Source organism: Podarcis filfolensis, assembly GCF_964270895.1.
Source record: "Podarcis filfolensis genome assembly, chromosome: 15".
NCBI classification, from domain to species: Eukaryota; Metazoa; Chordata; class Lepidosauria; order Squamata; family Lacertidae; genus Podarcis; species Podarcis filfolensis.
This window is the reverse complement of record NC_139618.1, coordinates 7,181,316-7,209,146: the sequence shown is the minus strand read 5'-3', so window position 1 is coordinate 7,209,146 and position 27,831 is coordinate 7,181,316. Positions and strand designations below refer to the sequence as shown.

At 44.7% G+C, this 27,831-nt stretch overlaps 1 protein-coding gene across 4 annotated transcripts in view; it reads left to right on the top strand.

Moving 5' to 3' along the window:
* HNF1B (HNF1 homeobox B) overlaps window positions 1-27,831 on the top strand; it is a 60,203-nt gene that overhangs the window by 14,121 nt on the left and 18,251 nt on the right. For 2 of the 4 annotated variants that reach the window (XM_083587722.1, XM_083587723.1), the window contains exons 2-4: window positions 5,873-6,072; window positions 11,034-11,298; window positions 14,092-14,330. In XM_083587722.1, the coding sequence (XP_083443848.1) occupies window positions 5,873-6,072; window positions 11,034-11,298; window positions 14,092-14,330 (704 nt within the window). The remainder of the gene's footprint in view (window positions 1-5,872; window positions 6,073-11,033; window positions 11,299-14,091; window positions 14,331-27,831) is intronic. The other 2 variants (XM_083587725.1, XM_083587724.1) reach the window with 1 other exon arrangement.

The following is a 27,831-nucleotide window of genomic DNA, read 5'->3' as shown; positions in this document are numbered from 1 at the left end:
TGCAACTTCCTGGTCCATTGGGGACCTATGACCTATATTAATATTAGAGCAGCGGTTCCTTCCTCTTTTTTTTACCCACACGGACCATTTGAAAATTGCTTAGGGTCTCTTGGTGGGTTTTTCTGTGTCTTCTGTTGATTGCCGTTGACTCTGTTTGATGTTGAATGATTTTCAATTGTATTCTTATTGCTTCTTTTATTGCAAAATACAATAGAAGACATAAAAGAAGCAATACAAATGCCATTAAAAATCAGTATACATATTCAATGCAGTTTCTTCTGTCTTCCAACCCCCACCCTCCAGCTTTAAAATCTTCTGTACATTGCTTTTGTGCTGATTACTATTTTTTTAAAAATCAGCTGACTGCTTTTTTTTTAATTATATTTTATTAGTTTTCCATACATTTATACCACTTTAACAGTTTGCATTAAACTTTTCGGTTTTTTGACTTCCTTCGGCTTCTCTGCCAATCATTCAAATTCTAATTTTTTTAAATACACATTTCCAAATTTTAGTATTGCCTTTATACCTACCCCCCTCTTATATTTTGCTTTTTTACAATATTTCTTATTCTGTTACAGAGCTTCTTTAAATGCCACTAACGTTATTCCGTTATCACTTATACATTCCCAGTATTCTGCCAATTTTCTCCAGTCCTCGATGAATTTTTGATCTCGTTGATATCTAATCTTCCTAGTCAGTTTATCAAGTTCTGCATAGTCCATCAGCTGACTGCTTTTAATATTCTCATTTTAATGTTTGAATCTGTTTAACTGTGATTGCTTAACTTTTTGCAAGCTGACCTGGGAGGGGCGCAAGGGCCGCTTTCTCTCGTGAGCAGCTTCCCAGGGGCCACATGCCCATAGTGGAGAGAGGCCAGAGAAAAAGATGATGGGCAGAGCAAGTGGGCAGACTAAGAGAGATGTGGCTTTTACCTTTGTGGAATAGCCAACATTCCAACTATGAATAAACCAGGTGTTCCTACCCATGCACAACCACTCACTTCTCTCATCTGGGCAAGGAGGAGATATTATCAAGAACAGATTCCAGCTAAACAAAACACCCAAGGTGGACCAGTGACTCGCATGGGCTGCGGAGACTCCTACGTGCCTGATAAAGAGAATTGGAAGCCCATTTCCAGCCTCTGAGCCAGAGGCTCCTCTCCCCTGGATCAAATCAATATCCAAGAGCGGTGAAGAGGTAGACCTCAGCTGAGGAAACACAACCTGAATCACGGTGCCATTGCAGGTCCAGTCCTCTCCCCTGGTGCAGTTTTGAATGGCGAAGACCCACAGAGTCCCCGCCCCAGCTGCTCCAGGGTTTCCAGTGTCAGGGCAAAGTTTCCCTCCTGTACAAACAAAAGATCAATCCCATGGCCCCTAAGAGGCTTTTGCAACCAGGTCCCTGTTTGCTTTAAAGGGAGCCTTTGTAGCTGGAGAAGAGGCTGGCTTTAGGGAGCCTAGTTCAGGCCTGCCCACAGGCCCTCTGTGTACCGGGTGATGAGCACAAAATAATAAGCACACATCCATCCCATGAGAACTTATTTTGCCACCTAGGGTAGGGGCGGTGACCCCGTGGCTCTACAGATGCTGCTGGACTGTGGTTATCATAATCGCTGGTCCTGCTGGCTGGGGTTGAAGGTAGCCCAACACCTGGAAGACGCATCCTTGATTTAGGGAGTATGGACACACGTTTCATCACACATACGATTATTCTTCAAGAGCATCTAGGACAGCGTACCTACATTACATTTAAAGCACACACACTGAAAAGAATCTTGGGAACTGTAGTTTACACCCAGAGCTACAATTCCCAGCACTCTTAACAAGCTACATTTCCCAGTATTGGGGGAGGGGGAAAATATGCTATAAATGTGCTTTCAATGTGTACGCTTCTTCTTCTTCTTCTTCTTCTTCTTCTTCTTCTTCTTCTTCTTCTTCTCTTCTTCGGCAATCACTCATAGCCGAGTAAGATTGTCTTCCATAAACACGGTTTTAACAATGAGTCCGTAAGTGACTGCGGAGGCCAATTCTGGATCCACACATCCTTCCACAGTGGGGGCAGTGGTCTGACCACCTCACTGTTTTATGCAACAAGTTGTTATTGCTATTAAGCTTTCAGGTACCTTGTTGGTTCATAATAATAATAAAAAACCAGAAGTAATAACAGTATTATAATAACGCCTTTCGTAGGAACTCAGGAAAGCTTGCTCACTATGTTAGGAACATAGGTAGCTGAGTCAGACCAGTAATATGTCCTGCTTAGTATTGCCCACACTGATTGGCAGCATCTCTCCAGGGTGTCTGACTCTGGTTCCTCCAGCCCTAGTGGTTGCCTGGCACCCTCCATGGATTCAGTAGCTGGCTCATGTCCCCATGAGGGAAGAGGGGAGATGGGAGTCCTGGTTCCTCAGCAACCTTTATCCAGGAAAGGGGGAAGTACATGCCTCCTCCAGTCTCTTTCTTGGGACTCAGCTATACAGCTGCAAATAAAACGTTTGAAGTGTGTTTTACATGCAATATATATTGTGACACTAGATGGCGATGGTGAGCCTTATGGAAAATTCAATGTATTTTTAAAAACGCTATTAAAAAATCATTTTCAGAATGTTTTTTATGTGTGTGTAGATTCCACCCAGGTCTCATCCTCCTGTTTCCCATCCTCCATCATCTGTCTTAAGGTTTGTCACTCCAGTCCTGGAGCCTTGCAGCACTTTGGGACTCATGGCAATGTGGATGGGGTGGAAAATGAAGAACTGGAGGGGAAGGGGAGCAGATTGGAGTACCATGGAGGAAGGTATGGCTGGCAGAAGCTCCATAAACACCATACAATTAAAAGCACATTTAGATCACATTCCCTCGCCCTGCAAAGAATATTGGGAATTGTAGCTGTGAGGGGTAAAGAACAGTTCTTAGGATTCTTGGGTGTGGGAGAAACACTTCATACGACGACATTTTGTTACTGGTTAGTAAGAACAGTGCTGTTAGCCTGCTGAAGAAAAAGTAACAGAGTCTAGAGGCACTTTGTAACTTGGGATACCTACAGACACCCTTTTTATTGTGTGTTCATGATTATTTCTGATCATTTTAGTATTAGGGTCAGTCCAACACAGTCCCGCTTTTCAACGCTGTTTGTGCCTGCTGCTTCGTTGCCAAACAACACATATCCTGCAACTGCCTCCTGAAATCCCATTGCTTTCTGATACCGTCAATACAGTGGTACCTCGGGTTAAGTACTTAATTTGTTCCGCAGGTCTGTTCTTAACCTGAAACTGTTCTTAACCTGAAGCACCACTTTAGCTAATGGGGCCTCCTGCTGCCGCCGCGCCGCCGGAGCACGATTTCTGTTCTTATCCTGAAGCAAAGTTCTTAACCTGAAGCACTATTTCTGGGTTAGTGGAGTCTGTAACCTGAAGTGTATGTAACCTGAAGCATATGTAACCCAAGGTACCACTGTATATAATTTACTCAAGAAGGAAGAAAGGATTGGAATATTATTTTGGAAAGGACAAGCAGCTCTAAAAGCCACTAATCTACTACTTCCCAAAGCAATTTAGAAAATATCATCTCAACAATATATTCTGTTCTTTCCCTTCTTTTCTACAAACTACTCTCTGGTCTTCAGCAGATCAAGATCATTAAAAATAATGGGTGGCGTTGGGGAATTAGAATGCATTTAGGACAAGCAAATATAGCGTATGTAACCTGAAGCGTATGTAACCTGAGGTACCACTATGTTCTGGTTTATTTTTGCTCTGCTTTTGTTGCGTTGTAGCCCTTCCAGACAGCAGTAATGGGATGTACCACTAGAGAAGCCCCACTGCACCAACAAAAACAGAATAAATCCACCACAAATGCTCAATTATTTGGTCGAAAACATATTGTAGAATTTACCCACAACCCCCCCCCCCACTGATCTCAAGGAACCCTTAACAGATATGAGACAGGCGATGGGGGGTACTGAGGGAAAGGGCAGATTTTGGAGGAAGAATGCCTGGCTGGGCAGAATCCCCTTTGTATGCGAGTGCAGATATAGTTAGGATAGATTTTCTTAATCCGGAGAGCCAGGGTGTGTTTTTTTTTTATAATCCAGGAGAATAAATTCTTGGCATATGTCTTGGGAGGATGTTGTGGGGTTTTATTTGCCTACCCTTGTTGTGAAGATGGCTGAGACGCTGAGGGCGGGAGAGCAGGGCAGGTAAACTCTGTGACAAAACTTACCCGAAACCACAAACCCGCGAGCCGCCTGTGATTGGGCAACTTCCAATGTTTGTCGGAGGATCGGTGTGTTTTCCTGACCTCGTGCATGTAGCTATCGTACGTTTCTGTGACTCAGCAAAGGGCCTGACTTCCATTCAATAACTCTGGGTACACAAGGCAAGAAAAGATCACAAAGTAGTGTGGTTTTGTAAGAAAAGTTGCCACTGTCAACTGTGCACTCCCTGGTAGAGTGAGAAAATGTTCAGAGGCAACATTTTCAGTTGGTTAGTGACAAACTCCAGATGTATAGCCATATTGGTCTTTTAAAAGGCATTTTAAAAGAATAATGTGGCAGGATAATTTTTTTGGTGTGGGGTACTTGTGAGGGGACTGAAGGCCAGAGGAGTTTACATTTAATTTCCACATTGAGTGCAGACTGTGGATACTCTTATTTATACCCCCCTTCCCACAAAGAAGCACTTTGTCCACCTGTTGAAACTTCAACGTCCTGCTCAGATGTGGATTAATCGCAAAGATGAATCTGGCCACCCTCAGGCAGCTACTGCCCCCTGTTCTGGACTTAATATTGGTAATAGTGGTGAGTGGGCATTTTGCAATGCGCAGTGTGGGATAATGTGTGAAATTAAAATGCCACTCTCTTATGGGATGCCAACTTTATTAGACTACTTCCACATGTCCTAGAGACCTGTAATTAGGTCCATGAGTAACTCAACATGCTCTGGTGATTAAAAAAAATAAATCAGGAAGGTAGAGTCAATTTCTACATTTCTCCCTTAAAATGAGGGCATGAAGTTTTACCTCACAATGGAGGCCAGCCCTTGAGAGCAGAGCAAACGGGAGGCCATCACATCTGAGGTGAAATTTCAGGGTGTGAGTGTTCTGCGTCTTCTTCACACACTTGAGTCAGCCTTGGAGTGATTTCCAGTTAGAACCAGTAATGTGTATCTAGAATTTCCCAGAGTAGCTCTATGATTCATTTTATAAAAGTCAAAACACAAATAACTTCGTGTATGTGTTTGTGTATGTACAAGTGGGTTTCTTGGCTTATTTAAAGACCTGAATCTATGAATGGCTAATTCTGTCCTGCATCATTGCATCATGGCTTCTAGTCAGCTTCTGACCGGCCCTGCCATTAGGCATTGTGAAGTGGCTTGCCTAGGCAGATGCTTTGGGTGACATGAAAGGGCAGCAAATGGTTATTTAATTATTTGTTGTTGTTGTTGTTGCATTTTTACTGAGAGGAATGGGGAACTCTCTGCAATGCAGGAATCTCAACTAAAGCATCCATGACAGATGGCCATCCAATCCCTGCTTAAAAACCTCCAAGGAAGGAGATTCCACAACGTCCTGAGGGAGTCCGTTCCACTGTCAAACAGCTCTTTGGCCTGGGTGCCTTTGTTGGGGGCGGTGGAAAGGATGCTGTTTTGCTATTCAGCCTCAGGGGGCAAATATTTTAGAACCACTCTGGATTGAGTCATCAGGTAAATTTTAAACAAATTTATCTCCAAATGTGCTTTCCCCTCAAGGGAAAAAGCATAGCTCCCCACCCTACTTTTTGATCCTCAACACTCCAAACATTTTACATGCCTAGAACTGTTTCTTCTAGTGCCTTCTACAGAGTGGTGGTTAACTGTCATTTCCCCCTTTCTTAGCGAGGACCCTTGGCGAGCGGCGAAGATGATCAAGGGTTACATGCAGCAACACAACATCCCCCAGAGGGAGGTGGTGGATGTCACTGGACTGAATCAGTCCCATCTCTCGCAACATCTCAACAAGGGGACGCCCATGAAAACGCAGAAGCGGGCGGCTCTCTACACGTGGTACGTCCGGAAGCAGAGGGAGATTCTCCGGCGTAAGTACATATTTTTTTCATGTTGTTGTGTGTGTTTGTGTGCATGCATCCACATTGTGTAACTTGACAAGAGAGTGGGTTCCAGCTGGCGACCTGTTGACATGCACTTGCCATGCAGTTAAGCTGCTGCAGTTCCATCACCACAGAAGGATGTTGTACGTTGGCTGCACTCTACCTCCACTGCCTGAGGCAATGTGCCTTTGAATGCCAGTTGCTGGGAACCCCAAGTGAGGAGAATAATGTTGTTGCACTCAGGTCCTGCTTGTGGGCTTCCCATCGGGCCATCTAGTTGGCCACTGTGAGAACAGGATGCTGGACCACATGGGCCTGATCCAGCAGGGCTCTTCTTCTGTTAACCCCAGCCAATGTAGCCAGTAACCAGGAATTATGGGGTTTTTATTCCAGCAACATCTGGAGGGCCATAGGGTCCCAAACTGCAGCATCTCCAGGCAAGATTAGGAAATGTTCTAGCACATTTGCAAAGCTAAGCAAGGTTTGGTATGGTTTCCAATGGAAGGACCATGTGTTTGAGATTCCCACATTGCAGGGGTGTGGATTAAGATGACCCTCTGTCTCCTTTCCAACTCTACAATTCTACGATTCTAAGTAGACTGGGGTAGCCAATATTGATTATGGCTCCCATCATCCCTGACCATTGGCTATGCTGGCTTGTGCCGACGAGAGTTGTAGTTAGTCCAAAACATCTGGGCTGTACCATGATGGCTACCCTTGGCATGGATGATAGTGAGCTAGACCATGGGTAGGCAAACTAAGGCCGGGGGCCGGATCCGGCCCAATCGCCTTCTAAATCTGGCCTGCGAATCAGCATGTTTTTACATGAGTAGAATGTGTGCTTTTATTTAAAATGCATCTCTGGGTTATTTGTGGGGCATAGGAATTCGTTCATCCCCCCCCCCCCAAAAAAAATATAGGTCTGAGGAACAGTGGACCCGCCCCCTGCTGAAAAAGTATGCTGACCCCTGAGCTAGACAGACCATTGGTCTGACTCAGTATTAAGGCAGCTTCCTAGGCTACCCTTCAATTTCAGGGGATGGGGGACCTGTGCCACCCATCACATGTTATTAGGCTACAACTCCCATCATCCCCCAGCTAGCATGGCCAATGTGAAGGGAGTGTTAGTCCAACAGTATTTGGAGAACCACACTTCATCCTGCTCCACCAGGACAAAAGCGTCTGAGTGCTCTATCACAGAGCCTCACCTACCCTATTGATCAGGGAGCTGAGGCTAAGATAACCTTGTTATCACTTATCTGGGCATTAGCCCCGTTGAGCTCAGTGGGACTTAGTTTTGAGTAGCTGTTTATAGGATTGTGCCACATATTCTGTCACCTCCCATCTGGAAAGTTGGGTTTCTGTCATCTCTGCTCCCCCCCCCCCGCCCTGCCCCGCCAATCCCATACACAAACGTTTCATTTTGTTTTTGTTGTTTGGCATTGTGGCACCGGAAGAGTGACCCAGGCTTTCTTCTCTGCTAGAATTACCTTCCAGGCTTGTCTACAGAGATCTGAGTAAATTTAAATAGGCTATTGTGTCAAAATGCAGCACGATCGCCTTGGGGAGGACAATGTCATGCGGACAGAGTGATCCAATTAGCTGGTTGCATTCTGACACATCCAAAGATAAACTGGTTGACTTTTGTTTTGCTTTCTTTTGTTTTATGGCACCAGGTTTAAGCAGGGCACAAGATACCAAGGAGGTATTGCAAAGTATAATTATCACTGTTTTTGATGAATAGATCTGAGGTAGATCAGAGCTTCTCAATTAGCCAACACGTATAAGATTCTTGCCCCACCCTAAAAACCCCCCACCTCTTTTCTTTTTATCTTGGCAAAATTTCTGAGCATTTAAACAGCCACACAAAAGGCAGAAATATAGCAGCTCAGGTTTTCAACATGCAGGAAAAGCGTAACCTTCTGAATTTCTCGGGTGCTAGGAAGAGAAAGAGAGTTTGTCCACACAAGACCAAAATGTGAACATCATTCCAGAGTTTTCCTGGACCCACCTCCGTTTTAAATGCAAGATTTTCGAATCTTGGCTGTTTCAAAATTTCCAAAGATCAAAAAGGCTCACATTTAAAGCAGGGAGAGATCTGGGATGGGGAGGACATCATATTGATGTCCCTAAATTAATGGGGGAACAGGCTGGTGCAAATCCACATTTTTCTCTGGTGTAGGCAAGCCCAGAGAGAGAAAATGTCAACCTTACAGGCAGTTCAAACTCACGACTTGATTAGGGTGTTGGTGGGCCAAGGAGCTAAGACCAACCTCTCGAGACATAGAACCATACAGAGTTGGACAGGACCTTGGAAGTCATTCAAGTGCAACTCTCTGATTCATACGATCTTCAGTGTAGGATCCTGTGGTGGCCTTGACTAGTGGCCCATTTAGCCTCTGCTCAAACACCATGGCTTGCTGATGGCTTATAACCATGTTTTGTTACACATCTGAGCCCAAGCCTTGAATAAGCGTGCCTTGTTGGGGCAGTCACCTCACATGCTTGTCAAGAGCAGCTGGAAAACAAAAAGCTCTGGTGAAGCACACCTTGGCTTGTTTGCTCATCTGTGAGACAACTCACAGTTTGCTTGAGCCAACTGGTAAAACAAAACCCATGACTTCACATTATGTTGTGAATGCAGCTGCAGTTTGTCGTAGCTTTTGGTTAGTTTGTGGCTTCTCCTCCTATTGAGGGCAACAGCCAGGCAGCCAGTCATACCCTAAACCAGACAATCCTTTCCATCTCCTGCTTTTCTGCCCCTCACAGTCAGTCAGTATTCTGTGCTCACTTACGATTCTCAGTTTTCACTGAGATCTCCCGCTGCAAATCTTTTGTACTTGTGCAAACCTTGGGTTCTTCCAAGTCGGCTTCTTCTGCATGGATTTTGGCTACATAAGGACCCATACTTGGGGTCCACAGCAATTTAAACTGGTATGATACTGCATTAAAAGTCTAGTGCAGATGGGATCTAAGTGTACACAGAATTCTAGCCTGAAGCTAGGCCCCTTCTAGGGCTTGTCTGAGACCTGGGGCGGCAAGGAGCCATGGGGTGTGCTTGGCATGACAACGTAAGTGTGGCATAGCCCTCCAAGGCCCGGGGCAAGTGTACCCAGCTGCCCCTTCTGTGTGGGCTTGCCCTGACCACTGACTCTGTTGGATGAGCTTATGGGAGATGGAGTCCATGAACATCTGGAGGGCTACAGATGTTCCCCATCCCTGACCTAAAGAGCTTAAGTTGAGATCAGCTGCCTGCTTCTTACACACAAGCCCTGGCTTGGTAGTTAACTTCCTTGAGTCTCCTACTACTTCTGGATTGAGAGAGGGCATTCTGCATACAAGGGGGGCGGCACAGCTGGTGGTCCCATATGTAGAACTTCCTCCCCAGGGAGGTTTGCTTGGCACCAAATCTAATGTCTTTTTAAATTTTCCTAGCATATTGAATAAGTCACTTTTATTGGCTCAGCCAGATTTTATTACAGTATTCTGCTCTTCTATGTCTCTTGTGTTGAAATTTTTAAACTCGTTCGCTTGTTTAGCTTTTTGCTTTCTATTTTGCCATGGCTAATAGCTAAGAAAATACAGTTATTGCCTACAAACAATGGGTATTTATTGTATGCCTTTTATCATTATTATTATTCAGCTGTCAGGGGGATTTTTTAAACGAAAGGGCGGGGAATTCTCTAAATGCAATAATTGAACAAATAAACAATAAGCACACTGGAGCCTTTTTGAGCTATTTGTCTCTTGCTAGATTGAAGTTTAAACATTTCAGCATTGCTTGTCTTGGGGTGTCGAGCCTGGGCCTTTGAACGTGGACTGCCACTGAGCAATTTTCAAGGGAAAAAACACCTGGTGGAAGGGGAAGCTACTTTTTCTTTTAGCTGGGATCATCTCAATGTGAGCTTAGAGTGGAATAAAAATAGCTTTGGGGGATGGATCCCAAGAAGGGTTAAGCATTCCCTTCTGTTCATGGATATACATGGGGCGGGTAAGGGGGCAGTCCCTGACCTGATGAAACATAACCCCCAGATTCCCAGTTTTCATGTTAAAAATTAATATGTTTCTAGCATTTGCACCTATGAGGTAAAATGTAGAGGCACTGTTCTCCCCATTTTTTTGTCAGAAACTAGTGTGCTCACCACTTCCATCGTTTACTAAAGCCCTCCCTGTTTTGAAACAGGGAGACATTGGGGCTGCAACTCCACAGAAATATTCCTACAGATTGCTCCCATCTGTGGCTTCTCTGCTTGAAAGCAGGTTCCCAACCCACCAACTCACTGTAGCGCGTTCAAAGAAATGGGCCCGTCATGTGCCTTTCTTCACTGGAAAGAGGTTTTTAAAAGCTTGACGTGTTTCCTTAATCACACAATCTGTACAAAATGGAGGATCGCAATTGTTGTAGTGAGAAGCAATTGCAGTCCCTTGGGCCAAACAAGATCTCCAGAGGGGTTGTTGCCTGCTCTCCCCACACTTAACCTATCAATTCAAAAGCACGTCAGGGAAATAGCCAAGGGCAGTGCCCTCCAGGAGTGGATGGACTCCAGCTCCCATCATTCCTGTCCGCTGGGGCTGATGGGAGTTGTAGTCCAATAACATTCAGAGGTTGCCAGGCCAACAATTTTTCCTCTGTCCGGGTTTTCACTGTTTGAAATATGGCAACCCTAACGTTAAGGCTACCCTTGCCCCAGATGCGGGCCTAGTTTGCCTTAGCAAACTGCATCATATAGGCACAGCTGTCAACTTTTCCCTTTTCTTGTGAGGAATCCTATTCAGAATAAGGGAATTTCCCTAAAAAAAGGGAAACGTTGACAGCTATGCATATAGGAGAAGCTTGATCAGACTGGCTGGCTTCCATGAAGTGAAGTGAACTCTTGTGCAATGAAGGTTTTCTTGTTGAGTGGCAGCGGCTATAGGCCCGATCAAAATCTGCTCCTTTCTCTTTTCAGAATTCAACCAGACAGTCCAGGGTTCGGGAAATATGACAGACAAAAGCAGTCAAGATCAGCTGCTGTTTCTCTTTCCAGAGTTCAACCAGCAAAGCCAGGGGGTGGGTCAGCTGGACGACCCCTGCGCTGAAACGCCCAGCAAGAAGATGAGACGGAACCGGTTCAAGTGGGGGCCCGCTTCGCAGCAGATCTTGTACCAGGCCTATGACCGGCAAAAGAACCCCAACAAGGAGGAAAGGGAGGCCCTGGTTGAGGAGTGCAACAGGTAAACAGAAATAAGGGGAAAAAATAAACGCCTAAAACTTAAACCCCGAACAAAAGACAAAGGCGTCTTCCCCCCTGTCTTGCTTCTAATCAGTTGTTGGCAGAGGGCAAAGCCTGCATTGTTTTCGCTAACCCCCATTGTGTGAAGTGTCTGGCACGTCCTGTGTCAAAGGAAAAAGAACCTGGTATTCTCACCATCTAGAATAAGTCAACAACGGAGAGGAAAAAACTACCCGGGATTGGGTAAGGCCTGCAGGAGTTTGAGACCCAGCTCTCCACCAAGTTAAATTCAGTCCCTGAGGAGGCTTATTAAGGACGGACCCCCAAATTAGGGATCCCCTCCAAACTTGTGCCCAAATGTGGGGTTTTCACTGAAAAACTTTGGCACAGGTTTGGAGGGGATCCAAAACTGTGGGGTTCGTAGTTAACGGGGCCTCCACAAGGGATGTATAATGGCCCCTGGTTTTGTGGGCGGCTGAAAGCAAAATATAATCTGGTTATTCTCATTGGGATTTCCAAGCTGCTCTTGACAAAAATGGCCCCAGGGCAGATTATGACGATATAAAAATACAATATTGAAATGGAGTAAATAAAAAGGTTGAGCTCCTAGTGTTGAGTTGAGCAACTTCTTCCAGTCCAATGGCAATATTTCATTGAGGGCAACATTTGGCGATGTGCAACCAGTTTCTACTGCAGACCTGGGCAGAGCAATTATATGATCCCTACATTTTACAGTAGGTTGTATTTCAGCCATGCAAAAGGCAGAGGTTTATATACCCACACCCTTTGGGGGGGGGGCTAGAATGCCCCAGAAGCATTCATAGGGATGTGTTTATGCATTTTAAAAAGATGTGCTGGAAAGGGTTCGTGGTAAATAACAACCTTTACATCACTATTATATGCCTGGAGCAGTTTCAGAAATAATTTGAATGCATTTTTGTACTTTCGTTTCATCCGCACAAGTTCCCATGTAGCCTTTTTAAAGATTGATGATGATAAATATGATGATTTAAGCAAACAAATATTTATTTAATGTACAGTATTTCATAAGATTTATACAACGCTTGACTGCAAAAAAACTAAAAGCGTTTTGCAAAAAGATGAAACAAGGAAATCAAGAAAAATTTACAACCACACTTCAAAACACAAAAAGTTTAATTGCTAAAACAAATGAAACTTCAACCTTCTAAGCCAGGCATAGGCAAACTCCAGATGTTTTGAGACTACAATTCCCATCATCCCTGACCACTGGTTCTGTTAGCTAGGGATGATGGGAATTGTAGTTCCAAAACATCTGGAGGGCAGGAGTTTGCCTATGCCTGTTCTAAGCATCCGGGTAAACTTGTGTAAACAAGTAAGTTTTTAGCAGACACCAGAAAGAGTCCTGTGACAATGCCTCCTTGATCTCAACAGGCAGGCAAATTTAAATTTGTCTCAAATTAAAAACACCAACCTGTTATAGTACTTATTTTATTTAGAGTCTCTCTTTTCTGTAATAACATGGCTTAAAAGGAAGGCCACGTTTTATACAAGCATGTTAATTTCCTTCTGCAGAAAACCAATCAGAACGTCCCACCTTGGAGGCTGATGGATCTGTATGGATTCCTGAGAGTCCTTTGTGAAGTGGAGGCTGGTCTATTTGGGAGAACTGCCCTACCAATCCCAGTCTGCCCTCAGCCAGCCCCCAACTCGCCTGCCCCCTTACTAATCATCAGGCCAGGGGCTGAGACTGGCTGTCATCTTCCTCCTCCGCAGTCTCAGTGTCACCCTTGTATAACTCAACAGGGAGGATGATGGAGACCAAACTAGAATTGGTCCCCTCTGCCTGTCCAATGGGCACCAACCAGCACTGCTTTGGATCATTTTTGCTTTGTTCAGCTGGTGTTCCTGTTGATGCTCAGATTGCTCTGAGGGGTAGAGAAGATGGCCCAGGCGATGCAATTGATAGAACCAAAGTACCCTCTCCTGCTGTGCAAAGCTTGACTTGCACCTTGGGTTTTCGGCTCCCATAAGTCCCTCTTGAGTGTGGCCAGTGTTCAGGAATGATGGGACTTTTGTTTATTTATGTGGCAAAATTTATATACCAATTGACTGTAAATCAAAATTCTAAGCCATTTATTTTTTTAAAAAGTCGATAAAAGACTAAAGTTGAAAATGTGTGTTTGTGTGCAATCCTAAATATAAGTAAAATCAAGAGTTAAGCTAAAAACAGAGCAAAGCACATTTCAGCTTTTACATGTCTCTATAGGTTTTCCTGAACGAAAACGGTTTTTTAGCAGGTGCCGGAAGGAGTACAGCAAAGGCACTACCTGATGTCAATAGGCAGGGAGTTTCAAAGTGTAGGTGCTGCCACACTAAACTGTTACAAGTGCCTCATAATATTAGTTCTGAGCTCATAAGAAATCAGCTCAACTTGTAACACATCAGCAGCATCTAGACAACCACTGTTACCCCCATTAAGTCCTCATAAGGTTTTCTGAACGCCAGTGGAATCTGTCATCCGTAGAAGCCTATCCCATAATAAATTCATTAAGTCTTTAAGGTGCTTCCACTGCTGGAGGCAGCATGCTTCTGAATGCCAGTTTGCTGGAAACCACAGGAAGGACGGATCCTGTTGTGCTCAGGTCCTGCTTGTGGGCTTCCCATAGGCATTTGGTTGGCCACTGTGAGAACAGGATGCTGAACTAGGTGGACCACTGGCCTGATCCAGCAGTGCCAGGATAGCTCTGGCTGCCTACGGAAGGCTTTTATTGCAAGCTCTTCCAATGAGCTCTCTTTATTCTTCTCCTCCTAGGGCAGAATGCCACCAGCGGGGCGTGTCCCCCTCTAAAGCACATGGACTGGGTTCGAATTTGGTGACAGAAGTCCGGGTCTACAACTGGTTTGCGAACCGGAGGAAAGAGGAGGCTTTTCGTCAGAAGCTGGCTATGGATGCTTATAGCACGGGCCAACCTCACAGCATGAACCTTTTGCTCTCCCACAATTCCCCCCATCATGCGCAACCCAGCTCTTCCCCACCAAGCAAAATGTCAGGTAAGGAAATGCGGGGAGAGAGAATTATGAGAATTACGTGTTTCCCCAGCAAACACTGTTATAAGCACTTGCAGTGTTTGCTGTTTATAGTACATTTCAGAGTAAATGACGACATAACAAAGTGACATAACCAGAAGTAGTCCACTGCCTGCAAGAAGCTTACAATCAAAAACAGACAACAGGGAACTCAGTAATAGAAACTGTTTGTTATACCAGCATTTACGAAATCTCGTAAATGCTGGTCTTGTGTTGCTGGGAGTTGCAGTTGAGCAGAGTGCTATTGCATTCGGGTTTTGCTTGCTGTTTGCTGGCCACTGTGAGAACACAGTGCTGGACAGATCCATGGCATGTCCACATTTGTAAGACTGTGCACAGTTTGGAAAAGGTTCAGAAAGGGGCAACCAAGATGAGGAACCCCTATGGGGAGAAAGTTTGCAGCATTTGGGCTTTTTTAGTTTAGAGAAGAGACAAGTCAGAGGCAGCGTAACAGAGGTGTATAAAAATTTTCACGGTATGAGAAAAGTGAATATAGAGAAAAGCTTTCCTTCTCTCAAAACACTAGAACTTTGCGCCATCCAATGAAGTTAAATGCTGGACAGACAAAAGAAATACTTATTCACACTGTGCATAGTTAAAACTCTGGGATTTGCTCCAAAGAGATGTAGTGATAGTCACCAATTTGTATGGCTTTAAAACAGGATAGGGATGCGGGTGGTACTGTGGGTTAAACCACAGAGCCTAGGGCTTGCTGATCAGAAGGTTGCCAGTTCGAACTGAAATAAAAAACTAAGGTCATATTATATATATATATATATATATATATATATATATAGGCAAACGCGTACATAAATGTATGGGCCACATGTCTGAGGCAGCACAGGAGAGCAGTCCTGGAGCCATTTTGGCTCCCAAACTGACCAAACGTTTTCTCTGCAAGGTCAAAGGAAAATGGAAAAGCCTCCCCATTGTCTTTCCATTCACAAAAGGGTATATCTGTGTATGAATAGGGTGAGCCTGTGACCTGGCTCAGGAAATAAGTATTTGTCACTACAAAATACTGGCCAGGCTCCCCAGAGTATCCAATCAAGTAAGCATTAATAGGTAACCTGCCAGACAGGAGATAAACAACGACAGGAGATAAACAATGCACTCAGATTTCTGTGATGTAGGCATGATGTGTCTGGGGGGTGGTCTTGAGCTACACCCCTTCTGTGATGTATGTATGATGTTTCTGGGGGGTGGTCTTGGACTCTAGGGCGGGCAATTTAAAATGTCTATATAAGGGCGGGCACACCTGGGTTCTGGGTCCCGTTCCTTTCCTGCGTGTGAGGGGAGCACCCTGTTGCAACAGTTCAATAAAGATCAGGCTTACGAGCTGCTTTGCTTCTCAATATTCTCTGGTTGGCCTCTGTTCTTTTCTCCGACCGATGGAGAACCTACAAACGACTCTAGAAGGGCTCTTGTGTCCCCCATAAGGGAATAAGGGCAGATTTTCGTTTATTACAGAATCCCTGCGACGGGGTGAGCTTCCGTTGCTTGGTCCCCTGCTCCTGCCAACCTAGGAGTTCAAAAGCACGAAGTGCAAGTAGATAAATAGGTACCGCTCCGGCGGAAAGGTAAACGGCGTTTCTGTGCGCTGCTCTCGTTCACCAGAAGCAGCTTAGTCATGCTGGCCACATGACCCGGAAGCTGTACGCCAGCTCCCTCGGCCAATAAAGCGAGATGAACGCCGCAACCCCAGAGTCAGCCACGACTGGACCTAATGGTCAGGGGTCCCTTTACCTTTAAAACAGGATTAGACAAAATGATGGAGGATAAGGCTGCCACCAATGGCTGCTAGCCACAGGGGCTATGCTCTGCCTCCACTATCAAGAGGCAGTGTCCCTTGGAACAACAGTTTTTTAAAACCTTCCTGATGCCATCGTGGGCACAAATCATCATGGATGCACAATAAAAAAGGGGACACCCAGAGGGGAACTTTCACTGCCTGTCTCATGCTCTCCCCCATCTGTGTTTATGGCAAGTCTTTGGTCATTTTATAACTTGTTGGGTGGACCAGAGGGTTGTCACAAAAGCAAAGCAGGATAATGGAGAGGGACGAGAGATGGGGAAGCAGGCACATTTAAATTGGGAGAGTTTGGAAAGGGACAAGGCTAGAAGAGAGTGGCTCTTAATTGGGGGAGGGGGGGAAGCTATCTCAAGTGACTGAGTGGTGCAGAGCAAGGAGCATTGTTGGGTAGAACAATCCCCATTGTTCTTGTACCTGTAATCTACACACCAAAGTCAGCGAGCTCAAGAGGCAAACAACAGAAATCAGCTTTCTGACAAGCATTAGGGTTGTGTTGGGGTCAGTGTGGGGTCACTAGCTCTTTTCTTTTGGGTCTCTGCTGCTGGTTCCTTAAACAATACAGCATCCTCAATCTCTATCACTCTCTCTCTCCACCCCCCTTTCTAAAGGAATGGGTGGAGGGAGACAACTAATGTAATCCCACCCAGTTGCAGCACGGAAGGCTGCAGAACTTCTATCCAGCATTGCTGGTTACAAACAGGGAACTGATAAATGGGTCCTTTTGAGTCATCTTTTATGATGGAAGCACTCAAAATCTTGCATCACACTTAGGAACAGCCACTGTGCTAGAGTGCATCCAGATTTTCTGTTTTCTGGTTGGGATTGAATCACATGCCAGCAAATTCGGGTTGTATGATAAAAGCTGATTTGGTACTCTTGCGCAGCACAGCTACTTGCCCCCGCCCTCCCAAAAAAGACCACACCACACTGGATTTTATGTGGTAAGGAAAGTTATGGGACCATCCAGTTGGAAAGTGTGGGATAATGACTGCTTCGTGCAATGTTGTCTGATCCCTCCACCCACCAGTCAGAATGAGTTGTCACTAAATACTTAAATAATGTTTTTGTTTAAGAAGGCTTTTTCTGATGGTTGACCCGGTCATTTATAATATATCAATTATATATCTGCATAAATATTCTTCTTTGGATTTTAGAATTTGTCAAAACGATGCTATTGTTGTGAGAATGTTACATTTTGGGGTCTGGGTCGGATTTCATCTTACACAGTGCTTTAATGGCTTTATGCTATAAAGCAATCTTTGAGTAAATGTCGGTTGCACAATCCACATAATGCATTCAAAGCACATAAAACCATAAAAAGGAAGCCTGGGATCTGTCATTTGCTAAGGGTGCTGAGAGTTTTAACTCTGGGAGGCTACAGTTCCCAGGATCCTTTGGGGGAAGTCATGTGCTTTAAATGAATGTGACTGTCTTCCGATGTCCTCACAAACTCAGTGCAAACAAATCATCAGAATAAACACTCAATAAACAGGGTGTCTGGGAGCAACCTGAATTCAGTATAACACTGGCGGTTCCACAACCCTGGTGCCGCCAGTGTAGACGCTCGCCTCCATGCTGCCACACACTGGTAATAATCAGGCTGTGGCAAAACTATATAGATCCCATTAACTGATTGCAGCTTGTTCTAGAGGGGAATCACAAAACCACTCCTTGCCACCAGGATTGAAGGGGGGCGGGTCCTGAACCTTAGAATTACAGAGCTTGAAGTCGTCTAGTCCAACCCAATTGGAAGCTTACAATTATGATTATTCTTGTTATTGATTACCCACCTTTGAGCTGCTAGGAGGAAAGGTGGGCTGGAAAATACAGTGGTACCTTGATTCTCAAACTTAATCTGTTCCGGAAGTCTGTTCCAAAACCAAAGCGTTCCAAAACCAAGGTGCGCTTTCCTACAGAAAGTAATGCAAAATGGATTAATCCATCCCAGACTTTTAAAAACAACTCCTAAAACAGCAATTTAACATGAATTTTACTACCTAACGAGACCATTGATCCATAAAATGAAAGCAATAAACAATGTACTGCAGTCACACAATCAATCAATCAATCAATCAGTAGCTGAACCGGGTTCCGCACAGTCACAAAAACAAAACAAAAAAGCCACAAAACCAAAAACGCAAAATAAATAGCAAAAACAGACAGACCTCAGCGTAACACTCAAAACGGAAGCGTAATACTCAAAACAGAGCACATTCAGCTTCCAAAAAAATGTTTGCAAACCGGAACACTTATTTCCAGGTTTGCAGTGTTTGGTTTCCAAGTTGTTTGAGTACTAAGGTGTTTGAGAACCAAGGTACCACTGTATAACAAAAATACAAATAATCATGGGAATTGTAGTTGAAGGGTGCTGGGAGCAGTAGCTCTTTGAGGGGTAAACTATAGTTCACAGGGATGTGTTTTAAATATGGTTGAGACGTATGGTGTGTATGCAGCCGTGTTCCTCCGACTGTCCCGGGTAGCAAATGCAACAAGCCAAATCTGGATGTGCTTTGAAGCAGCTGCCTAAACCGGCTCCACTCTCTTCCCCACTGACCACGACGTGACCCTAGTGGTGGAATGTCCCACACAATACCCGTGTGACAGAGAGAGGAGCTTGCTCTCTTCTGTCAGGGCCTGATTGCTTACAAGATGCACTACCAGCGCACTGTCAGCAAAATCAGCTGTTTTCAGTGTTTTCCCTGCTTGCCTTTACAATAATACGCCAGCATGGAGTCGGGGGGGGGGGGGTTACCCTGGCTTTGTTTCCAGCCCCCCCAGCCCCCCACAACTCCTCCCGGTTATGCATGCTTAATTGACAATTAAAGTTGGGGCTTTGAACCAGCGTGGGTGCCTTTGATGTGTCCTCCGCATCCCTCCAGCATCTGTTGAGTTAGCCGATGACTCTCTTTTGTTTTTCCTCTTATTACGGGGCCACTGAGATGGTTCAGCCAGTGTCCAGTTTATTCCGAGAGGATGGAAAGGCTCTTAAATGTGGTCCTTTTAACCCATCCTCCCGATATCTCTTCCTTTAAACAATAAAATAAATAGCACTGTACTGTGGATCAGCAAGGTTTGCCATTACAGGCCTCGTTTGCCTCAGACTTCAGTCTGAAAGAAGAGGGCTCTGCCAACCAAAGTGAAATTAAACACTCTGAGAGACATGGAATAGTCACCACGCTGATTGCTGCCTTATACTGAGTCAGACCAATGGTCCATCTGGCTCAGTATTGTCTATACTGACTGGCAGCAGCTCTCCAGGATTTCAGACAAAGGTGTCTCCCAGCCCTATCTGGAGGGGCCAGTAATTGAACCTTCTGCATGCAAAGCAGATGCGCTGCTGCTTAGCTATGGTGCATTCCAGGAACATAGGAAGCTGCAATATACTTCACAGGTCCATTTAGTTCAGTATTGTCTGCACTGACTGGCAGCAGCTCTCCAGGTCTTTCCTCTCACCTTTTACCTGTTCTTTTTAAACTGGGCATCCCTGGGACCTTCTGCACGCAAAACAGGAGCTCTACCACTAAGTGGCAGCTCTTCTCTCCCTGCTTTCCTGGAAATATCTACTTAGTTAAAACTTGTACCCCTCATTTCCACAAGTTTGTAATGGGTTCCAGGAACTGTAGCTCTGTGGAAGGTAAACTACAGTACCCAGGATTCTTTGGGTGAAGTCTTGTACTTTAAATGTATGGTGTGTGAACAAACATCTGAAATATCTGAAAGACCATCTCCTTCTTTACAGACCCTTCTTGGGTGTTAAGACTGGCACAGGGGAGGTCCTCAATGCTGTTCTTGGGAGTTGGCAAGTTTGCCACAGAGAGAGCATCATGATAAGGTGCTCTCTGTGGCAGCCCCTGAGCTCTGAAATTCTCTCCCCACGGAGGTGTCCCTGGCTCCTTCATTGCACAGCTTTCATCATCTGCTGAAGATGCATCTTTTTGCTCTGGCCATGGACACCTGGTAAAGTAAAGGTAAAGGGATCCCTGACCATTAGGTCCAGTCGTGGCCGACTCTGGGGATGAAGCGCTCATCTCGCTTTATTGGCCGAGGGAGCCGGCATACAGCTTCTGGGTCATGTGGCCAGCATGACTAAGCCACTTCTGGCGAACCAGAGCAGCTCACGGAAACGCTGTTTACCTTCCCGCCGGAGCGGTACCTATTTATCTACTTGCACTTTGACGTGCTTTCGAACTGCTAGGTTGGCAGGAGCAGGGACCGAGCAACGGGAGCTCACCCTGTCGCGGGGATTCGAACCGCCGACCTTCTGATCGGCAAGTCCTAGGCTCTGTGGTTTAACCCACAGTGCCACCCGCGTCCCAGACACCTGGTAGATATAGATTAACCTACAGGTGAAACTCGAAAAATTTGAATATTGTGGGAAAGTTCCTTTATTTCAGTAATTCAACTTGAAAGGTGAAACTCATATATGAGATCGACTCATGACATGCCAAGCGAGATATGTCAAGCCTTTCTTTGTTACAATTGTGATGATCGTGGCGTACAGCTGATGAAAACCCCAAATTAACAATCTCAGAAAATTAGAATCTTCAATGAAATCAGCAAAACAAGGATTGCAAATGGAGCAAGATTGTACCTCGGAGAAGTAGAAGCAGATCTTGCTTGGCGTGTCATGAGTCGATCTCATATATTTGTTTCACCTTTTAAGTTGAATTACTGAAAGAAATGAACTTTTCCACGATACTCTAATTTTCTGAGTTTCACCTGTATATATTTGGGGACCATCCTATTCTTTTGATTGTAAATTGTTTCAAACTAATTTTTATCCTGTGTTTTTATATTGTTGTATCCCACCCTGGGACCTTATGGTGAAGGGTGAGTAAGAAATCCAATAAATAATAATAATGAACAGGGAGAAACCTTTATCCATTCCTGCTACCTCTCTTCAATGGGCCAGATATTGAACCAGGGGCTTTCTGCATGTGGACATGTGCTCTTTTGCCAAGCTGTGACCACCCTCTCAATAACTGGTGTGTGGTCTGTAGGACCTGTTCTAACTGATTGATGGAATCTGCTCCTGTAAAATATGATGATGTCTACTGCCTAAGTTGGCTTTGAAAGGAGATTAGACAAATCGAACCGGAGGACAAGTCTATCAATGGCTCCCAATCATCTTGGCTATATGCTTCTCCCAGGATCAGGCCCAGAAGCAATATTGCTCTCAGTGGTAGAGCACCTGCTTTGCATGCAGAAGGTCCCAGGTTCAATCCCTGATATCTCCAGGTAGCGCTAGGAAATACGTCTTCTCCGAAATCCTGAAGAGCTGCTGCCTGTCAGTGTAGACAGTACTAAACTAGGTGGACCAATGGTGTGACTTGGTATAAGGCATCTTCCTACGTTCCCATGTCTAGAGGGAAGGGCCATAGCTCAGTGGTAGGGCACCTGCTTTGCATGCAGAAAGTCCTAGGTTCAAAACCCAGCATCTCCACGTAGTTGGTGATGGGAAAGACCCTTTTTTTGCCCTAGCCTCTGCAGAGCTGCTGCCAGTCAGAACAGACAATAGTAAGCTAGGCAGGCAAATAGTCTGACCGGGTATAAGGAATCTTCTTATATACCAGTGGCTGAGAATCACAAACTGGGGAGAGCGTTCTTGCTGTTACGTCTTGCTTTTGGGCTTCCCTAAGACGGTCCATGTGTGACAGAGGGTGGTGGGCTAGACAGACCCTTGGTCCAATCCAGCAGGGCTCTTCTGTGTTTACTCTAGAATGCATCGCAGAATCCTTTGCCACACACTGGAGATCCTTCCACAGTCCTGCACATCAGGCTTCCTTAAGCAGCTGATGTGCAAAGGATCCCTTCCGGAGGCTGAAAGAAAAAGAGCTGAAATCTACAGCCACAAAGCTCTTCTTTGGAGGTTTAATATCCCCGCTTTAATTTACTCACCTGCACAATGCAAGGGGCAGGGGAGAGATGGAATTTGCAACTCCCCACGGCTGGCTGTTTTTTTTGCTGACCCCACTGATGACTCTCCATGCTGGGATTTGAACTGTCCTTGCACTGTTTCTGTAGGGTTGTCTGGAGCACTAAATTCCTTAACTGCTTAATAGCATGCCTCAAATCGTCTGCAACCCTCTTCTGTCCCAAGCCACTCTAGCCAGTACTAAATAATGTGCAACAGTTGTATGCAATTAAGCTTTGAATTCTGAAGGGATGAGGAGCAAAGTTTAGCAAAGTTTATAGTATAGCAAAGTTTATACATTTTTGTGTGTGTGTAACTTTCTTTAAACCTTCTTAAGATGATGGCAAAAGGGGAGGGTTTTTTTTTAATTGCTGATGACCATTTTCACTGTGTCTGCTTGCACAATAACCCTGTGATGTATAACACCCTATAACTCTATAAAGAGTTCACTATAGCTCCTATTTTACAGATGAGGGACTGAGGATCCAGACATAGGTTGCTTCCAGACCACTTGCTTACTGAGCGTTCATCCTGATGTGTTTGCACAAGGTTTGTGGGGAGGTTAGACAACATTGGCTGTTTATTAAGCATTCGTTCTGATTTGTGCGCAGGAAGGTTAAACAGCGTCACATGAAGCAATTGTTATTCCATAGTTTCCAGGGCATCTTCTCATCACTTTCCTTATCACGAAAAGTCCCCTTTGTCTTTGTCTTTTTTCTTTCTTTTTGGAAGCAGGCTTGTTGCTCAAGAGCTCCAAATGAACTTTCATTACACAATCCTGAATTTGCCAGGATGAGGTTAAATCCCACCTGAAAACAGTGACGGTCTGCCCCATAGATAACTTCCCTAGTGCAGGTTCAGCCCAATATACTTTGCTGCCTGAAGTGTTATTCTCCTTTCATGTGCATTTCCCCATAACTTTCTGTATCGCAATCATCATCATCATCATCTTTTCGGCAACTGGGTTTGCCGAACTTTAATTCTGCAATCTGAATTTGCCGGTAGGCAGTAAAAATTTACCTGAAAATAGTGACAGTCTGGGAAGTGCCCTCTATAAAATCAGACATTTGAGGGTAGGAAAGAAACAGGGAAATGTAGTAAAGAGGATGGGATAAATGACTGCATAACCACCCTGCAAGCAAATAAGGACAAATGCTCATTTTTATATAATCTTCCTGCAAACAAATCTGAACAAATGGTCAATGAAGACTGGGTATTGTTTAACCTCTGCATAAGCCTTGTGCAAGCAAATGAAGATGAAATGCTCAAATAAACAGTTCATCTGGAGGATCTCAAGATGGTACTTGGGACTTAATTTGGGCCAGGATTGAGCCTGGGCATCTGCTTTCAAATAGCTAGACTTGACCCTGAAATGTGTGAATTAAAGAAATTAATTAATTACATTTCCCGTGAGTGCATTTCACTCACCGTGGAGTAGCTAAAGAGAGTTCAGTCACACCAGAGATGAACTGTGGTGTTTTGGAATGGATGTGGCATCCATTCTGACATCTCTCTTTCTAGTATAAATCAACTCATCAGAAGTCAACCAAATCAGAGATATTAGCACAACATACCAACTTACTCTTCATATAAAGGAGACAAGTGCTTTCTTCTTTGATTATACCTGTTTCTACGTGTCTTAAGATTTTCAGTCCTTTGGAATAAAGTTGTAGGGGTTAGTTGTTTGGGGGAAGGGAAGCACTTAAAGAGGTTCTCAGTGATTTATTCCCTATTCTACTGCTAGGAGGAGCAACAGAATGCTGGATTTGAATGCTAAAGGGGGACGGCCCATCCAAGCCCCATATTTTACGCTTTCTTGCTCATTATTGTGTTGTATCAGCTCAACACGTTGTTTAGGAACCTTTTCTGGTTTTATTGGGGATAATTAGAGTTTTATGGCACCAGCCAAATAGGCAAAGGAGGACAGTCACAATAAACTGGTTTATAATGGACACAAATGGTTCGCCCCACAGCCGCAGGAGAGTAAGGCTTTCTAGCACCTTTTGAGTGGCAGTCTCTTGTAGTTTTTGCTGGCTTTCTCAATAGGATCCGTGGGCTCTTGTAGATGAAATGGTACAAAGGCAGAAATGTTTGGTTGATCGGCCTTTTGGTGGGTGGGTGGAAAGAGCTCCCGCCGCGAGTCAGAAGAGTTAGGGGTTATCCACACTTCCTCTATCCCTGCTTCTTTCCCCAGGGAGAAACCATTCCTTAGTGCTCAGTCAGAGGAAAAAGGCACTCTGGTTTTCAGTGGATTGCTGTTTGTTCTGATTTAGAACCACTAGGACCCATGCCTTCAGAATTGTAGAAAAAGCCCTTAGGGACTTGGAGACTTTGTGGATTATGGCGTAGGTTTCTTTCCTCTGCTATGTGTGGCTTATGAACTAAAAAGTCACAGCCACCCCATACATTTAAATCCCTGTTGCACCACTTCAACTGCCATGGTTCCCAGCCTAAAGAATCATGGGGACTGTAGTTTGTTAAAGGTGCTGGGAATTCTAGCTCTGTGAGGGGTCCCCTAAAAACAACAACCCCAGCATCCTTAACAAACTACAGCCCCCAGGATGCTTTAGGGGAAACCATGGAAGTTCAAAGCTTGGCATCATAGTGCTTTCAATGCATGCTGTGAATATAACCAAAATAAAACATCCAGTTTTAGGAGGGGAAAGTGTTAAAAATAAAACTGCCGGTAATGACATGCTTTTATATTATAAATACAGTGGTACCTCAGGTTAAGTAGTTAATTCATTCCGGAGGTCCATACTTAACCTGAAACTGTTCTTAACCTGAAGTACCACTTTAGCTAATGGGGCCTCCTGCTGCCGCTGCGCCGCCAGAGCACGATTTCTGTTCTCATCCTGAAGCAAAGTTCTTAACCCGAGGTACTATTTCTCAGTTAGCGGAGTCTGTAACCTGAAGCGTATGTAACCCGAGGTACCACTGTATATGGCATGCCCTGATCTGGAATACAGTGGTACCTCTGGTTGTGAATGGGATCTGTTCTGGAACTACGGTCACATCCCAAGGAATTCGCAACTGGAGGTGGCGCTTCTGAGCATGCACACGGCGCGTAGAGCACTTCTGCGCTTGCACACGAGGCAAAACTCAGAAAAATACTTCTGGGTTTGCCACATACATATCCCGAAGGATACGTAACTGGAGGTGAACACAACTAGAGGTACCACTGTACTTGAATATGGTTAGGAGCAGAGGAACCTGCCTTATACTGTGTCAGACCGTCATCCATCTAGCTCAGTATTGTCTACACTGACTGGCAGCAGTTCTTCCAAGGCCAGGGACATTCCTAGTCTTGCTTGGAGATGCTATTGGGGAGTGAACCTGGGACCTTCTGTATGCAAAGCAGATGCTCTCTACCGCTGAGCTACAGTGGTAATAAATTTATTAAATTGGTATACAGCCCTTCACCCAAAGATCACAGGGCAGTTCACAAAAATAATAATAATACAAAATGAAAACACACATGATAAAAACAAGAACAAACCTATAACCCCCACTCCCACAAACACATTTAAAAGTATATAGAATGAGCCCAAGGCCTGGTTAAAGAGAATGTTTTCGCCTGGCACCTAAAGATATGTAATAAAAGCACCAGGCAAGCTGAAAAAGTTGGAAAGGGGCAGAAAAAGGCAATAGGACCTGTGTACGTGGAATACCTCCCATAGGAGGAAAAGACAATGCATCTGGGGCTTTCTTGTTTGTGGGTAGGGGAGAATGGTTAAGGTGAGGTTTTATGAAATTATGATGGCATGGAGAGCGAACCTTTTCTCCCTCTCCCATAATACTAGAATTCAAGGTCATCCAAGTTAAATTTATAGGCAATGGATCCAGAACAGACAAAGGGCCTCTCCAGATGGGTGTTTTATTGTGGGTCTGTTCTGCAACATGGTGTTGACACAGAAATAGTGCATTAGTGGTTGATTTATTCTGCTTTACTTTATTCTGTGGTGCTTTTCTATGAACACTGTCTCAAGGGGCTATACTGGAACAAAAGTAGAACAAAAATAAACCAGGACATGGTGGCATAAAAATGGGTTTGGGATTCCATCGGGAAGTTACGGGTTACGAACCACTGAAAATGAAGCAGTGTGACTGCCCCAAAACTTTTGCAGGTACATACAGTGTTGGAAGTGGGATTGTGTGCCAGATGCTATCATAAGCTCAAATCATCATGAGTGTTCGATAAAAAGGACGTCTGGAGGAACCCGAAAGGAAATATTTCCCCCCCACCTACCCACAATGTGCAATTTGAGATGGGATCTGTTTTGGAAAGTTTCACCAAACAAGCCAATGTGGTTAGGAAACCGATATTTTCTGTGCTTGGGCAGGAAAACATGAAGCAGCCAATAAAGGCATTTGATGGGCTCTGCAACCTGGAGTCGGAAACAATAGTTCAGGTCCCATAAACAAGACTTTTATATTCCGTCTGCTCCTCTACCAAAGCCATCTTTATGAAGCAAGGCGCAGTCACGCAGAGGTGGTTTTTCTATCAGGCTTTGCTGCTGAGAACTAATGGCAGAGGGAGCTCCGGGAAGAATGAAACCTCTCCATGCCACAAGAGCCTCACGCTGTGGCAAGGGAAGAGGGCGAACAATGGGCTGGGCTTTTCAATGCCTGTCTCGCCCAGGTTTTCCATAAACCACAGACAATATCCTTCGTGCAATATATTATCCCAAGACATTCAGAAGCCAGGGAATCTTTACCTTCCAGGCGAGCTGCTGAGGATTCTCAATATTTTTTCATTTATTCCAAGCCAGGGATATCATGTTGGTTGCTGCCATTTCATTTCCAGGGCCAGTTCAAAGTGCTCATATTAGCATTTAAAGCCCTGAATAACTTGAGCCTCAAATATATTTAAGAAACCACCTCCTTCCCTATAGACCATCTCAGGTGATAAGATCAGCCGAGGGGGGTCCTCTTGGCAGTTCCTTCACCATCAGATTTTTTTGGGGGGGGTCTGCCCAGGAGAGGGCATTATTTGTGGCAGCCCCTGAATTGGGGAGAATTCCCTCCCCACAAAGGTGTACCCAGCACCTTCACTGTGTAGTCTTAGTTTGTTGAAGGCACAACACTTTGCCCTGGACTTTGACTCCACACACACATACAGAGAGAAGACAGGCAAGGGAGATCAGGAGTAGGACTGGGCAATATATTGATATATCGTCCAAAACCAGTTTGAAGTCCATATTGTCATATCCATTTCATAATTTTTGACCTGGCAGTATATCGCAAATCATGATGTGTATTCGGGCCGGGCGGTGTTATCATCCAAAACCAGCTTTGAAGTCATATAATGATATTGGTTTCATAATTTTTGACCTGGCAATATATCATAAATCATGGTGTGTGTGTGTGTTATGCAAAAATCACAATGGAGGAAGAACCGTGAAGCCTGCCATATAACTCCACCCTTATTTCAGACATCGTGATATCACAATGTTTGGCTGGTGATATATCATGATGTTGAAATCCAGGTATCGGCCAGCCCTAATTAGGAGACTTCCTGTTGTCTTCCTTGTAATCTGTAATGTCGGTTAATCCATCATTAACTGTTATAATATTGTACTGTTAAATTGTTGCAGCCCATCCTGGGACCACCTGGTCCCAAACAAGCTTCTTAAGTAGAGATCTTTCCAGTCTGCATCTTTATTGGAATTGTTTTTCAATGACTTCACTGTTTTATCATTTGTGAGTTTGGGCTCATCCACACAGCCCTGAATGGG